Source organism: Takifugu flavidus, chromosome 1, assembly GCF_003711565.1.
Source record: "Takifugu flavidus isolate HTHZ2018 chromosome 1, ASM371156v2, whole genome shotgun sequence".
NCBI lineage: Eukaryota > Metazoa > Chordata > Actinopteri > Tetraodontiformes > Tetraodontidae > Takifugu > Takifugu flavidus.
The window spans coordinates 25,337,720-25,354,114 of record NC_079520.1 but is presented as its reverse complement, the minus strand read 5'-3'; the positions used below and the strand labels follow the sequence as shown (position 1 = coordinate 25,354,114).

At 45.3% G+C, this 16,395-nt stretch overlaps 2 protein-coding genes across 2 annotated transcripts; one reads left to right on the top strand and one right to left on the bottom strand.

Annotated features, from left to right (window-relative positions):
• Positions 1–3,282: 3,282 nt before the first annotated feature.
• LOC130530423 (hepatic leukemia factor-like) lies at positions 3,283–11,178 on the top strand. The gene is made up of 4 exons (XM_057041601.1): positions 3,283–3,535; positions 5,331–5,669; positions 10,220–10,434; positions 10,867–11,178. Exons 1-4 carry the CDS (start codon positions 3,406–3,408, stop codon positions 11,080–11,082), a joined length of 900 nt encoding a protein of 299 aa, XP_056897581.1. The 5' UTR covers positions 3,283–3,405; the 3' UTR covers positions 11,083–11,178.
• A 3,260-nt stretch (positions 11,179–14,438) lies between these two features.
• Positions 14,439–16,344, bottom strand: si:ch73-256g18.2 (small integral membrane protein 36). Its single transcript, XM_057021803.1, has one exon. It carries the CDS (start codon positions 15,863–15,865, stop codon positions 15,539–15,541), a length of 327 nt encoding a protein of 108 aa, XP_056877783.1. The 5' UTR covers positions 15,866–16,344; the 3' UTR covers positions 14,439–15,538.
• Between the last annotated feature and the right edge of the window lie 51 nt (positions 16,345–16,395).

The window sequence follows — 16,395 nt, the reverse complement described above, 5'->3', positions numbered from 1 at the left end:
TTTATTGAACAAGCCAACACACTCCAATGCTGTAGGTGGCGCAATAACACCTGGCACAAAGCAAAGACACAAAGGACACCCCTTGGCTACTAACACTATGCTTTATTCACATTTTAAACAAGCTTTCGTTAATTATTGTCAAATGTTTAAAAGTTGTAAATTAACCCAAATATTAAAGTGTGTCTCTGAGAGGGGAGGTAAGTGTGTGTGTGTGTGTGTGTGTGTGTGTGTGTGTGTGTGTGTGTGTGTGTCCTGTGGACTGATCACATGTCCCTGTTAATCCTGCCTCTCACCTGCTGCATTAGGCTCCGCCTCCTGTGTTGACAGATGAGGGTGAACAGATAATTCAAAATACTTGGACATTTTTTTCATGCCATGTAAATCACATATGCTATTTTTTTTAAACCTTTTTCCCCTTTGATACACTGGCCAAACTGGAGGAAAATGATGACAGATGTGGTCATGTGATCAGGTTTTCTGATGGCATCTAAAAGAGGAAGATCCTGAGACTGATGTCCTCTGTCTGTTCTCGTCACAACATCGGCAGCAGTCTGGATTAGCTTTGCAGGTTATTACTGCAGCCTGACTGTCGGGAATTATGATATTCCAGACTTTAACGGGCAGGAGTTTGGGTTTTGGTTTGCAGGTCTTCCGTACGGCTCTGAGGAGGCCTACACAGCAGATGGAGTCAAGTACTACATCAAGTAAGGACCGTTAATCCAGAATAATTCAGATGAGTTTGTGACTCCTACGAGAGAAAAATGAATATTTTTAATTTTATAAATAGACGAACAAGGAGGTAATCTGCTGCTCCACCGTCAGGTCTCATTGGATCTTATTTTTCAGTCACGTGACCCAGACGACATCATGGAGTCTCGATGTGCCCGGCAGCACCGGCACCTCAGGACTGCTGGGCCCTCCAGAAGTTTCTGATCTGAACGGGTGGGACGAGGAGGAGAACAAGTCTGGATCTGCTGTTGAGACCGATATGTAGGCGAGCTGTACTGCTTCCACACACTCATGTGTGACGTGCATCAGCAGTGTGAAATATTCTTCTACATTCTTCCCGTATTCTTCATTTAAATCGACCAACTGGGGCAGTTTTACCTCTCCGACCCCAGTTGGCGCCACCATCTGGCCATTTTACATACACGTCAACGTTTTTGTTGAAGGCGCTCGCTGGAGCTGATTCTCTCGCTGATTCCTTGCCTTCACCTGGAGGTTATTCTGCTGGTACCAGTCCACAAAGCCCTGCATCAGTACTCTGGTTGTCTCCTTGTCGTCCCCAATCATCGCAGAGGCATCAGAGAACTTCTGCAGGTGAAAAAATTAGGGTGTTGGAGGTGAAATCTAAGAGTTGGAGGGTGCAGGAAGAGAGCTAGAACTGCCTCCTGTAGTCAGCGTGGTGCCCCCTGGTGGCTGACTGTAACCATGTTGCTCAACCACGTGACGTGATGGGTTCGAGAACAGTGGAAAGGGTCACAGACCGAAGTCCCTGAACCCCGAACAATAACCGTACTGAGGTTCTACTAAAAATCTTGGCCTTCAAACATCAGTGGCGTGATTACAACGATTTATCGGGAAAGTCACCATTAACTCTTCTAGAAGTTTAACAGTAGATCCTTTCAGGAAATCGACATTTGCGATAAGGACTCCATGACGTCATTTCATACCAGACATTCTCTCTGTGAAAATAAAACACTGTGTAATTTCTGCTTTTAAAAAAAAATCCACACACCCATTTTTATGATAAACACTGGCGTGTCACTGTTTTTCACCTCTGTCTCTTTCTTTTGTGCTTTCTGTTGTTTATGCTGCACCACAGTAGATCGTCCTCTGACCAAAGACCTTTTTCGAAAGAATGAGTCAAATAATGTTTTTGAATACATGAAAAAAAATGTCAATAGAAGCAAATGCCTTCCATTTATATATTGATGAAGAAACATAGAAATAATATTGGGTCAATGAATGAGCAAATAACATTATAAAGTGTTATAATTAGCATGAGCTTTGATGCTGACTACAATAAAGAAAAAGTGTGAGCGGTCAAATTAAAGAATCGGAAAAGCTTCAAGCTTATTTAATTCATTTCCAACATTTCTTCCTCAGTTTTGCAAAGAAGCTAAAGACCTCATCAACAATCGTCCAATATTTGTGATCCCCAAAACAGAAATATGAGACCGGCACTCAGGCGTGTCACAGTTGGAAGGTCACGTCCCACTTTCATCCATCACTCATCACTTACTGTAGCAACCACTGTTGCTATGGAGAGAGAAATGCAGGCAAAGATGGATAAATGGGCGTGCTCTTGAGCGCGGGGGCGTGGCCATGTGAAGCCCCATGATAGTGGGAGGGGTTATGGATACAGGACCCTGCCATTGGTTAGAAATGGGTCGGGCCAGCCCTGTCACGTGACCACGTAAATCAAAGGAGCGGGCGTTGGTGAACAAATTATCCATCACATCTAACTGACTACGTTAATATAAACCTATCACTATATATATTCAAACAATCTAAATTACACTTACTGCTAGCAGCAACCACCAGTTACATATTAAATAAAATTGTGAGTTGATAATATATAATATTTGTTGTAAATGGAGCTGGCCTTTAACAGTAGATAGGCATTTGCGTTTTCCGGGATAGTTTCAAGCATCTCCATTCTGTTCTCACTAAAATGTCAGATAGTAGTTATTACATTAACACTTGCATAAGAAAAGCGGTTGCAAAACGGCGGGACGTTACGTAAACTGTAGCTACAAACGTAATGATTTGGAAATTTTTATTCAAAATGGAACACAGAAAATATATCAAACATTTCAATAAAGAAAATGTTGAAGTCATTTTAGTAGCAGCAAAACCTCGAACAAACCGCCCCCTCTCTCTTTGCTGTTTACAGCGATTTTGAGTATGCTTTTGTAACAATGAGATACATAAGCATACTTTATATTGCTATGTAGTCTCGCAATATTTAATAGCATTATTTAATAGCATTATTTAATAGCATTATTTAATCCTAAAAAAAAAGGCTGTGGATCTCTAATTCGCACTGCTCTTCAGCTATATCTATCCATTTAATGGCACTTAAGTGACTGACTGCGGCCGGAAGCTTGTTGGGAATAAACTGTAGGGGGAAAAAAGTAAATTGGTTTTGCATAACCTCTGGCGATGTGATCGATATTCCTCTGAGATTCCCGGGTTCATCATACCGGCCAACGGGCCAATCGGATGAGGGCTCCTCATGAATATTAATGAGACCCCGGACCTCTCCTTGGAGAAAAGGTCCGGCGGACCACCTCAGTCATCACCGCTCGTGTGTCTCGTGTGTTTTGTTTTGGTGGCGGCTGAGGACTTCCGCCCATCCGCGCTGTCAATTTCCCTCTTTCTCTGCTGATTTCGGAACCGATGCAAGGAGGCAGAATGGAGAAAATGACCCGGCCATCCGCTGTGATCCCCGGGTTCTTGCCGCCGGCGACCCACGGAGTACTGAAGTCTCTGCTGGAGACCCCGCAGAAGCTGCCGCTGCACCACCACGGTGAGCCCGGCCGGAAGTGACCGTTGTCGGTCACCGCGGGGTGCCTGTGTGACGCTGTGTAGGCGAAACTTCATTATGTTGGCGTGTTCCGAGTAGCAGCTCCGTTTTAACAGAACCTGCTCACCGTGACAAACTTTGCCTGACAGTCAGTTGGCTCTGGCGTCACAGAAGTAATCGATAACTTTCTTGTCTCAACAGCTGCGCCTCAACGATCGCTCATGTTCGCTGCCGTGCGTCATGTTGAATGCGTAAAATCCTTCTAAAAGTCTTTTAAAAAAATTCTATTTCAAAAATCTGGTGGGGAAATAAACATCAGCTTTCAAATTAAATTACATTTAGTTTCTTGACACAGCTTGACACAATCAGCTGACTTTTCCCTTCTAATTAAACTGTCATATGAGCATTAATCAAGTTTTCTGTCCTCATGGTTTGAGTCAACATATTAAATAATTGAATTTTTAGGACACTAACAACACGGATGATTAATATGATTATTCTGCAGACATCTAATGTGTAAATAAACTATGTCTTCAATTCTATAGGATTGTAACCACTGGCAGGGACGTTGGACGAGGGACTTTATAGATCCCTGATGTTGTGTTTAAGGACTCACAATTGTCAGCATGTTGCTTCAAGGTTGGCAGAACAGAGCTGGGTGCCGGACTGTTTTCATAGTCCCGCTCCCTGTGGATTTCTTGTCATTATCGCTTGTGCCTACAATATTCATGTCCTCCTTCCGCAAACACTTTGACCAGTCGCACCCGCAAAAAAGACACCGCAAGATGCAGTTTTCTAGACAGGAGCCGCACAGTGGACTGTAGGATTAGCCAGGGTCACAAGGTGTCTGTAATCTGGAGTGTGGCGTCACTCTTTCGCGTTGCTTTAAAAATAGAATCTTTTGAAATGTTTCAAAGACACAAGGCGACTTTGCTCTTATTTTTACAAATTAAACCTTCTGTCTGTCCGTTCCTCCCACTGTGCAGCTGTTTCAGATCAATGAAATAACTGAAAACGCTTAAAAACTTTTGTCAAGAGAAATGTTGAAAGACAGAAATCGGGCTGTTCTTGCTTAAGCGTGCAGCCCTAAACCGCTTTCATGCCCTCTTTCATCACGTCCATTTATCTCAAGATCTGACCCTCCACATTCCTGGTCTTACTGGAATCTTATAAAGCTCTAATTTTCACTCCTCAATCGTTCCCACCGGACAACACGCCGCTGTCCTCGTGCACGTTCTTCATCACTGTAATGCAGCACAGATTACTGGAGATTACTGGAATCACTCCAGTCGTGCAGCTCCTCCCTCCATCCTGACACTCCTCCTATTTCAGGAGCCTTCAGGAGCATTCAAAGCTAACCTTGTTTATTAACGACTTCTGTGTGAAACCCCAGATCATTTTGGAGTCCCCAACACTCGTTCCCAGATCATCAGCCATGTTCTTTAAGGACCATGACCACTTTTGTTCCTGCCATCAGGATGAGGATCATAGGATGATGATAGTCAGAGTCTGCACTGTCAGCAACATTTCCAGGGTCCAGTTATCTTCACTCCATTTCTCCTCCTCTCTGTTTCAGTTTTTACCCCATTTGTTGCCCTCTTCGGGGCAACAGTCACTGTTGTCAGTCAGTTTCTGTCTTCTAATTTAACACTACCCCTTTTTGACTTTTCTCAGAATGCTTTTAGTATTGTCAGTATCAGTATTGGGACTTTTCTTCATTTTAAATATTTTAAAAACTTCACCTGAAGCCTGTGGGCCATCTATTACCACCTCTAACTCTTCCCTTTCAACTGTGTAGTTTTCAGTAAAGGGCATGAGAAGGACAAGAAGCTGGATGAGGAGCAGAATCCCCCCCAGTCAGCCTTTCTGGGCCCCACACTCTGGGACAAGACGCTGCCATATGATGGTGACAACTTCCAGCTAGACTACATGGACCTGGAGGAGTTCCTGTCTGAGAATGGTATTCCATCAAGCCACGCCCAGCACCTCCCCTGTCAGCACCACCCACATGCCCCTCCCTGCCAACCACATATTTCTCAGGCCACACCCACACCTGCAGCATTTGTGATGGACCTCAATAACCACGCCTCCACCTCGATACACAGCAATTGTCTGCACAGCAGCCCGGCGAGAGCAGGTAAGAACAACGTCGACAACATCAGCAACACAAACACAACCTCCGATATGCCAGCAACTTTAAACATCAGCAACAGAAGCCATGAGCAACATCAGCAGTCTCAGACAAATCAGCACTAGAAGATATCAGCAACATGAGACAGCAGCAACATGAGACATCAGCAACATGAGACATCGGAAACATGAGACATCAGCAACACAGGACATCAGCAACACAAGACATCAAGGACACAAAACATTAGCAACACAAGACATCAGAAACATGAGACATCAGCAACACAAGACATCAAGGACACAAGACATCAAGGACACAAGACATTAGCAGCACAAGACATCAGAAACATGAGACAGCAGCAACATAAGACATCGGAAACATGAGACATCAGCAACATGAGACATCAGCAACACAGGACATCAGCAACACAAGACATCAAGGACACAAGACATCAGCAACACAAGACATCAGAAACATGAGACAGCAGCAACATGAGACATCGGAAACATGAGACATCAGCAACACAAGACAGCAGCAACACAAGATGTCAGCAACACGAGACATCAGACACAAGACAGCAGCAACATGAGACAGCAGCAACACAAAACATCAGCAACATAAGACATCAGCAACATGAGACATCAGCAACACGAGACATCAGCAACATGAGACATCAGCAACACGAGACATCAGCAACATGAGACATCAGCAACATGAGACATCAGCAACACGAGACATCAGCAACACGAGACATCAGCAACACGAGACATCAGCAACATGAGACAGCAACACAAGACATCAGCAACACGAGACATCAGCAACACGAGACATCAGCAACACGAGACATCAGACACAAGACATCAGCAACACGAGACATCAGCAACACGAGACATCAGCAACACGGGACATCAGCAACATGAGACAGCAACACAAAGCATCAGCAACACGAGACATCAGCAACACGGGACATCAGCAACATTTGCAACACATACAACACAGAGAGATCTGTCTTTTACATATCTAAACAGATATTCTGCCTCCTACCTGTTCTGCCTGTCCTTTAATCATTTTTCAGAGAGGTTTTGCAAGAATTAGCATTAGCAGATAAGGTCGCTATGACTACTTTCTCTTTCTTGGTGGTTGGCAAGCCACAAATTGGTGCATTACCACCACCAACTGATGTAGAGTGTGAATTTTCACACCAAAACACCAGCAGAGCATTCTGGTATTAGCACATGCGCTTTTAGTGATAATACTGGCGGGCCAGCTCTAATAGTCAATTGGTATGGCTTTGCGGGCCAAATCTAATCACATTACGGGCCACATTTGGCCCACGGGCCAGAGTTTGACACCAATGGTCTAGAGGGTGAACAGGAAAGGAAGCAGAACTGTTCCCTGTGGGACACCGGTGCTGCAGAGGTAGATGACGGCATCATCCACCCCGATGTTGGGCTGGTAGGCGAACTGCAGCGGGTCCATGAAGGAGTTTACCAGTGGGCGCAGGTGGGCGAGGATGAGTCTCTCCAGCGTCTTCAACAGATGAGACGTCAGAGCTACCGGCCTGTAGCTGTTGAGCTCCTTGGGGTGCGGTGTCTTCGGCACTGGGACGATGCAGGACGTCTTCCACGGCTGTGGCAGCTCAGCTTCAGGCTCAGGTTGAACATGTGACTGAAAATCCCACACGGCTGGTCTGCGCAGGACTTCAGGAGTCTGGAGCTGATGCCATCCAGACCCTGGCCCTTTCCTGTTCTCGTTCAGGGCCTTGCTCACCTGGTGTGTTGTGAGGGACAGGCCAGAGCAGGGAGGTGTTGGTGGGGGCGTGGGCACTACCCAGATCCAGTTATAGATTGTAGTCCTGATGTTTACAGGAATAAAGGGTAGTCAGGCATCAGCCAACATCAGTCATCTTCATCAGCTTTACAAGGTCAGGAGGTCGCTGAGATCCTCAGATTAGGGTTCACTCACAATTTCTTAATGAGTTCCTGTTTCTTCTCACTCAGCCGTCAATATTCTGCTCATTGCTACCAAAGTCACCTCCACAAAGCTGGACAGGACTTCCGTTTCCACTGCCGACTCCTTATCTTTTCCTTCAGGTCAAGGTTTAGGGATTTGTCCTCATTAACCGTCATTTTGCTCATGACTCATGTTCTTCAACATCCTCACTGACGCCCAGTCAAACCCAGACCCTGCCCCTCACTCTCAAGAGAAAAATGCTTCTCTGAATGCAGATCGCCATGGAAACGAGGGCTGTGCACCTGCTCCTCAAGTGTGGAGAGCCCTGACCTCCGCAGCCTCCGCTAAACTGTCGAAGCCACAGGAGAAATGCAGAAGTTTCTTTTGTCACTGATTGTTTGAAGGTGAATACAGAGCACAGCCTTTATGTGTGGGCACGGTCCTTTTGTCTGAGCTTCTCCAACCGTGCACGTCACGGTGTGTTGCCATATATGCCAGAAAATTAGACCAATGACGTTAGGCAAGAAAAAAAGGGAAGATTTTTGGCGCGCGTTAACGTCATCCGTTCCCTTCGTATGTCCTGTTGTATACAGAGGAAACGCACGCCATGAAGTGTGTGCATGTGACAACCAGGGCACATGTCTCTGCACGCGGTGGATGCGCACGTGTCCGTCTGTCTGTGTGCTGGCGTCACGTTTAAGGCAGCAAGGGCACGCTGGTGGGGCCTTCGGGGAGCACAAATGCACTTATGATCTCGGTGATTGTGTAGAGATTCATCTATGCACAAGCACGCACACGCACACACACACACACATCCACCTGTATGTCAGAGAGAAAAAAAAACCACATTCAGCAGGGGGCGGGGATGCACGTGGCTCTCCAGCCATTTAGCGAACATGTGGAAGTTTAACCTGAAGCAGAAGTAAAAGAACGAGTTCAATTAGTGTTTATTATCTTTGCGTTTGGCAGTTTGTTAGCAAACTAATTAAACGGCATGAACAGGTTTATTTTCAGGTAATGTTGATAACGAAGAATTGATTACATTTCAGTGATGTTCAGGATTACTGTCGGGATCCAGGAAGGTTTTGGAGGGCTAGTGTTGCACGACGGGGTCATTTTCAGCGTTATATCAATGCTTTGATCATAAAGCAATTATGTAAACTTGTTTTAGTGCTGTATATACAGTCTACGCTATACTACTGGTATTTTAGTTATTACCTCCACCAAAGGTTATGTGACAACGACCATTTTTCTCAGCAAAATAGCTCAAAAAGTCCCAAACATTCTCAGGAAATGATGATTGACAAGAAACAAAAAAGTTACATTTTGTTTGGGATTCTCAGGGAATTTTGAACATTAATCTTCCAAAGCTTTGATCTTCCCACAAGACTGGAATTATTTTTTCATTTTTTCCGCTGTGGCTTACTGGGGCTCACACAACCCAATAAAACCCAGTTTGATTTGGATTTTAATATCATCCAATGTTAGCGGTTACAAAATAACCCTAAATACATTCAAATGGGAAAGAAATACAATAAATAGCAAATTAGAACTTAGGTGGAAACTTGATTGACACTGCCTTTGGAGTTTGTATTGTATTGTTGGGTAACACCACCATCAGTGCTAATTAATGTCTTCTGTAAATGTCGAGCTTTCAGCTGCTTTAATATAGGAACAGGTTAATGAAACATGAAGAATTAACGCTGCTCAGACCACCGCTGGGCTTGTTTGGCCACATAGGCACCAACGTAGGAGGATCCGGAACTGAGGTCACGTCAAGACCTCTTGGTTGCTGTTTGTCTATTCTTTCTTTTTATTCAACCTATTTAATTTCTTCTCCTTCTCCTGCGTGTGGACGCGTCTCTCAAGCTCTGGTTAGATGCTGTCACATATAAATTCACACCCAAAAAGGACAGTTTGTGGCGAGCAGCCATGAATTAATGAATGTATGGGAAATGACAAGTTTAATGTTTTATGTATTGAAGCAGCAACCATCAGAAATCTGATCTAATTCTAATGGCAAACATTAACCATTAACCATTAACATTCTTTTCTAATTACTGCAAAGAAATGAGCAAGTTTGCATCCTACCAATTAGATGGCTACCAGAAAGGCTGGAGTCTGATGTTTAGTTTCTATGGAAACGTGAGTCCCCTCACACATATCTTTTTCTTTTCTCTGCACAATGACCTTTGACCCCAGTCATCTGCCCAGTTTCAGACTCACATCTTCAGGATACCAAACCATAGCAAGGTTTGCTCTCCCTGCCCATCCTCTCTGCTGGTTCTCCTCAGGTTCCTTCCTGCTAGAAGCGTGGTTTTCATGCCATCGCTGCATATTTGGGGATCAGACTCCTGGTGTGTTGGGAAGACTCTGGAGACACTCGTGATTGTAACAGAGGCTTAATAACTAATGTTGCAGTGAAGTGGTGCTTTTCCTCTTTGTTGAGCTGTAGAGCAGGATCAGGATCAAACCATCTCAGTCAGTGGCCAGGACCGTGTCTGCAAGTCACATGTCACGGTGGTCTGTGTCCCACTATGTCACTATTATTACATTATTATATTATTACAGTTGAGTGGCAGCTGTGCTCGCTCTTCTTCCAGGTCTCCCAAGCTCCAGAGACACCCCCAGCCCCATGGACCCCACCGCCATTCATGTTCCTGTGAAGTACGAGCCCGATCCAGCCGACCTGGTTCTGTCCAGCGAAGCGGGCAAGGAAATGTTTGACCCGCGCAAATGCAAATTCTCCGACGAGGAGCTGAAGCCGCAGCCCATGATCAGGAAGGCCCGCAAAGTGCTCATCCCAGAGGACCTGAAGGTAACCGTGGGCCTCATGGAAAACAGCTGGATCAGGAATTTTCCCATGGAAAACTAGACGGCAGGAAGTGGATGTCGCTTTAAATTGTCTTCAAAATAAAAGCACGAAAGTTTTAGACTTCTACGTTAAACCTTTGCAATGACGTGACGTCAGTTCAATAAAAATCAAAGATTTGACTTCTATCTCAGTAGTCTGGAATTACGTGTCCTCGGATTAAGAAAAATGTCCAATTAATAAATGTGGTTTTTTTTTCCTTTTTTAAATGTTTGAAGCGCCTTTTTTGTCCACTTTACTCTGATTTTTAAATTGGGAAAATTCCTCTTCAGCTGTGACTTTTTCTCTACAAAGTGAAGCTAGTTGTTAAAACGGAAGCTTCCGGATCTCCTGATTGCCTTCATCACAACCTGTCCTCTTTTGTCCTTTTTGGGGCAGGATGACAAATACTGGGCCCGACGCAGGAAGAACAACCTGGCAGCCAAACGCTCCCGATACGCACGGCGGGTGAAAGAGAACCAGATCGCCATCCGGGCCGCTTTCCTGGAGAAAGAGAATTCTGCTTTGAGGCAGGAATTGGTCGATCTTAGGAAAGAGCTCGGTCGAATTAAGAACATCCTCGCCAAGCATGAAGCCCAGCACAGTCCACTGTGATGTCACACACCTGCCAACACACCTGTTAGCTGAGTTAAATGGTCTCAAAGAATCGTAAGATCTCATTAAGATGACTGATAAAGCATTAATACTTGAGATGCGGTTTAGGGTTTTGGAGCCAGAATCTTCACATGTGGCCTTAATTTTTTCTCCATTTGATTGTCCAAAGTCTGTTTTCACAGTTCAAGCTCTCCTGGAGCCCAACGTGGAGGTCTGTTCTACCAAGAACAAGACGAGTTTTTTCTTAATTTAACGGAAAAATTGATTCCGGAAAAGGAAAAAGAGATCATTTCCAGAGCAGGTGTTTATTATTGTTTATTACGTGACTGAGAAATGTCACTTTTAAAGGCCACAAAACTTAAAACGATCTCATGTGAATCTCACAAATGTAAATATTGCTCAAAAATTTTAATGTAAATAGGCGGAAGAATGGCAACGACCGCAAATAACTGACGTTGAAAAAAGGTTTTAAAAACTTTGAAACAATAGAAGTGTTTGTTTATTCAGTTCGCAGACTGACATTTTAATAGTGTTTCTTTAAAAAAAAAAAAAAAATCCAGCAAAGGAAACACTAAAAATGTGTCAATCATCCTCGAAGCATTTCAAATGAAAGGTATGAACAGAAGACATCAAACACGTTGAATCAGACTGATCCAAAAGATAAAATTGCCTTTAATCAGACAAGAAGTGAAGCATCTGTGTGTGTGTGTGTGTGTGTGTGTGTGTGTGTGTGTGTGTGTGTGTGTGGCTGCTTTGTGTTCACAGCAGTTAAATAGAGCATGTGTGGAACACATAAGGTCATTTCCTGTTTCATCAAAGTATTACCGTTTTCATCCGTTTCCACGACAACAGACAAACACACACCTCCTTTCAGATATGGCTTTCACAGCCTCTTTTTCCCAATGCAGATGTGTTCCCACAATGCACCTGTGGGTGTGTACATCACCAGGTGAATGTGGTCGCCACCTGTTGGTCGGTTGTCTGCTCTGTCCAGGCTGGTTCAGCAGTGTTGATGTCAAACATTTCTGGCATGTTGAAGATGCACTTACTGGCCTTTTGGTGCCAAAAATCTTTTTTCTAACAGACCCTCAAAATAGTTATTTTTTTAAAAAGTCCTGTTCACCGACAGCGAATGAAGAACAGGGTCGCTCCGTCAGGAAGCTCGTTTTTCTGTTACAGAAGAAGAAAATATTGACACTGATGATTTTTCATCTGATTTAATCCTTAATTTTGGCAGAATGGATCAAATGTAAATCAAGTAAATCAAAATGCAGTAAAAAAGCCGTCTGAATGAGAAAAAAATTGCCAGGCTGGGGATGTAATTTCTTTCATTCAGAAAATACAATTTCATGAAATCCCATTTAAAGGCCGAATTCCTGACATGTTTCTTGGTTGAGAAGTTTAAGATCTGTATTTCCTCTTCTGTATGAAAGACTCCTCACAATTTCGTGTCTCTTGTTTATCTCAGAAGCTAAACTCTGGTGCAATGTGTGGTTCTTTGGCACAGTTGCATGGATGTTTCATGTATGTATTTTTCTCCTCACACGGTAGCACAGTAGTGCCCCCTGCTGGCGGAGTGACACATGAATGTACACGAGTGTATTTTATCCTGTTAACGTGGACGCTCTTTATAACCTTTACTACAGGAACAAGAAAACTGGCTCGAGGATCTGTTAATATAAGAGGTTTCGATGTTTATACAGAGCTATTGTTTTGTAGAGAAATATATTCAACGTGTATTTTGGTAAAGCTGCATGTACAGAAAAAGAAACTGGGTGCTGCAGGGGCATTACAATGCAGTTGACATTACTCCCCACCTGATGTCCCCATCACGGTGGCTTGGAAGATGTTAGAGTAGCTGAATGTTTCCCATGATGCATTTGTTCTATTCCTTGATTTTTGTCAGCCGATCTGCCTGTTTCCTGTCGTGTACACATTTGTTTTTGTCGGATCTTTTGATTCTCATGATAAAAAAAAGAGGAAATAAAAGTCAGAAATGTGCCTCTCTACCTTCCTCGTGTTGAATTAATGTTCATGAGCCTCATATGAAGAAATGGGCCATGTCCTGTCCAGATGGTCCAGGCTGTAGGTCCTGTCCCTGCCGCCAGGAGGCAGCAGCGAGGAAGAGCAGAGTGGTGGTTACTGTCAGGGCTCATCAAAGGTCACCTTCTCTGATGCCCCTCCCCCTTTTGGGACTGATGATATCCTCAGCAGAGAGCCGACCTGAACTGGAGGGTGGTGTCACCGATCTCTGATAGCTTCATATTGAACGGAACAATCCCCAAAGCAGGGGGAACACGGTGAGGGTGATGAGAGCGAGGAAGAAGCTTCGTGATGGGGAAAATGAGATGGTTGAAGGTCAGAAACGCTTTCCTCTGTCACCACACGCCCCCCGGTGGAGGGGGGTCCTTCCTCTTGCCCAGATGCTTCACTCCACTGTGACTGGAGGTGAAATGTTTGATAAAAGGGAGGATGTGACTAGTGAAGCTGTGGATATTTTCAGTAGCCTTTTCATTGGTTGGAACACAGCAAGACTGATAGAGGAGGTCACCAGGCCTTTGGAGCACCTGAGGAACTGAGTGAGTCCACAGGAGACACTAAACTGGGGCCTTCAGACCTCATCTGGTCACTCCCTTCAAGTTAAAACACAGGGAACGGAACTGGTTAGGTCCAGATAGCAGGACCTCGCAAAGAGGTCCAGAAGACTCAAGAAGACCGGACAAGGGGAAGGTGGTTCCCCGCTCTCGGCAGACACGGGACAGCCGTTGACAGAGCCCGGGGAGGAGGACATGCCACCTCAGACCAGCCCAACAGTCTTTACAAAGCCTCATGGAACATCTTTGCCCGGAACATCTTCCAGGTCCGTAGCTCAGAGGACATAAAACCCGTCCAGCCATCAGGATCACACCTCCCGTGTCCCCGTCACGTCCCCTGTAGATGCTGGTTTCCCACGTAACTTTCCTCAGGCATTTTTCCCCCACATAAATCTTTTTTTTTTCAATTACAAAATAACTACAAATAACCACTTGACAAACACATGAAAGGCCACCACAGCATCATTTTTAATCCAACCGGGGATATATTTTTTTGGGGGGGGGGCTGCTTTGCTGGGGATGCTTTGCTAAGAGGATTTGTGAGGACCTCTGTGGCTCCGGTCCTCTGGAGACTCATCTGTCACACAGCGCTGCAGCCAATCGGCTGCGGCCGCTGCCCAGCCGCCAGTGGCGAGAAGCTTTTAGAGCAGCAGGATTTCTCCTTCAAACTCCATGAAACATTTTAATGTGTTATAACAGCAGAGGATGAAGAGGAGCGCCCTTCATCGCCACCCTAAACATGTTTTCTGGATGAGAGCAGGGAGGAGTCAAAACAGATGTTTATTCATTCTCAGAAATATCACCAATATAAAGTTCTTATCCTGAAAAAACAAAACAAAAAAAAGAACAAAGTTCTAAGGAGGAGTTCACGGGTGAAGCACAATTATGAGACAAGAACATTTCTGATGTTCACTTCAACGTTTGCGTTGTGGATGAATCCGGCTGTAAGTTGTCGTACAGCAGGTCGTTACAGTTACACACAACTCCTCAGAGACATGACCACAAATGTTGATTCCATATTTAAATGAATCTACAGAGTGGATAAATGGTGACGTGGCAGGAAGCGCCCCCTGCTGGTGGCCTGTGGTAAATGCTGGTATTGGCTATCCTACATGGTGGGTATCAGGTGTTGTTGTCCAAACAGATGACATCACGGGACCTGTGACATCACAAGGTCCTCAGAATTCTGGTTGGGTCGGACTCTGTTCAATTGTAAAGATTTTATGATGTCATGCCAACGTCAGCTTGCTGATGGATCCGTGAGAACTGTTCTCGCCGCCTGTCAGACGCTCAGAACATTGATCTCCATCTGTCTCCACCTGGTTGTTCTGGTTCCCATCAGTCGAATCAGAGAACCTAAAAGGCTGTCGGGAACCAGAACCTCGACAAAAGAACGGACAGTTGGAGTCACCTTGTGGGTCCTCCGTTCCTATTGATGGTGGTTACAGGGAATTCTGGGATTTGCAGTTTGTTTTCAGCAGCTATGATTCTGAAAGCAAATTTAATTCTGATCAGCGTCCCCTGATCAAACGACAATAAATCCAAAAACCATCAACGCTATCTCGAGCGTGCTTCGAGCGGAACCTTCAGCCCCCCTCCACCACCCAATGGCCTTGGTGCAGCCAACTGGGCGTGAGCAGTTGTGGGTATTTACAGCTTCAGTCTTGGTATTTCTGTCGTGTTTTTGCAGCAAAAGCTTTGAAATGATTAGAAAGTTCTTCTGCTTCAGCTCCACGCCGATGTCCGACACCCATGTACCCCAGTGAGGTGATGTTCCGGTGATGTTCTACTCAGATGCTCTGCAGTGATCTCGATGGGCAGCTCTACCGTCTCCTCACCTGGACTCACCGGGACGTTCTTCCTCAGACCAGTGTGCTCCTCTTCTCCCTCTCTCCTCTGTCCCGGCTCAGATCTGGTGTTGGCAGCTCGCCGTGGCTCGGCGCCATGTTGTTGGGCTCGTAACGGGAAGAGGCCGGCGAGTTCTGCATGACCACCAGGCGGATGGGGGACTGGCTGGGTTGCGGTGGCACGTTGTCGGGCGCGTACTCCTTGGTGGGGTCTTTGCCCCGGCAGTCGTACAGGATGCAGGAGATGAGGAAGACGAGGAGGAGGATGACGTAACTGGCCACCAGGATGATGAGGTTCAGGGTGACGGGGTCGATCTCCAGGTAGAACTCCATAAAACCCATGGCGGCCGCCTCATATCTCGCCAGCTAACGGAGAACGCGAAGATCAGCAAGGAGGATGGAGGGAAAGAGCAAATGACGGCGATGAAATGAGCGGATGAGGCGGGTGGGGAAGGGGTCGACAGCCGGACCATAATCCCTGCTGCCCCGCCAGCTTGTCAGCAGCCAATGACTAAAGCTGCTCATTTTTAATAACTTAAGTCTCCATTTTGATTTCACAAACATCACTCAACAGTCGGCAGACAGTCAGCCAGATGTAGGCGGGGACACGCACCTGTCAAGCTGCCATCAGCGTGGCTCTGTGGATTTTCACCATGTAATAGCTGCTGTTGCGTCACGGCGATTATTTTTACACGCCAAATTAGACTAAAAGCACTGAAGGTCGTAGAACAGACTGTGGTTCTGATGGAGACATGCAATTTTCAGATTACTGCTGTTAGCACGTGTTAGCACGTCCTGTTAATGGCGTTATCTTTGTGCCCAGACATCCAGGTGCATCTTCATCAGTAAAGCAGGAGGTCCTTTTAGCTGAG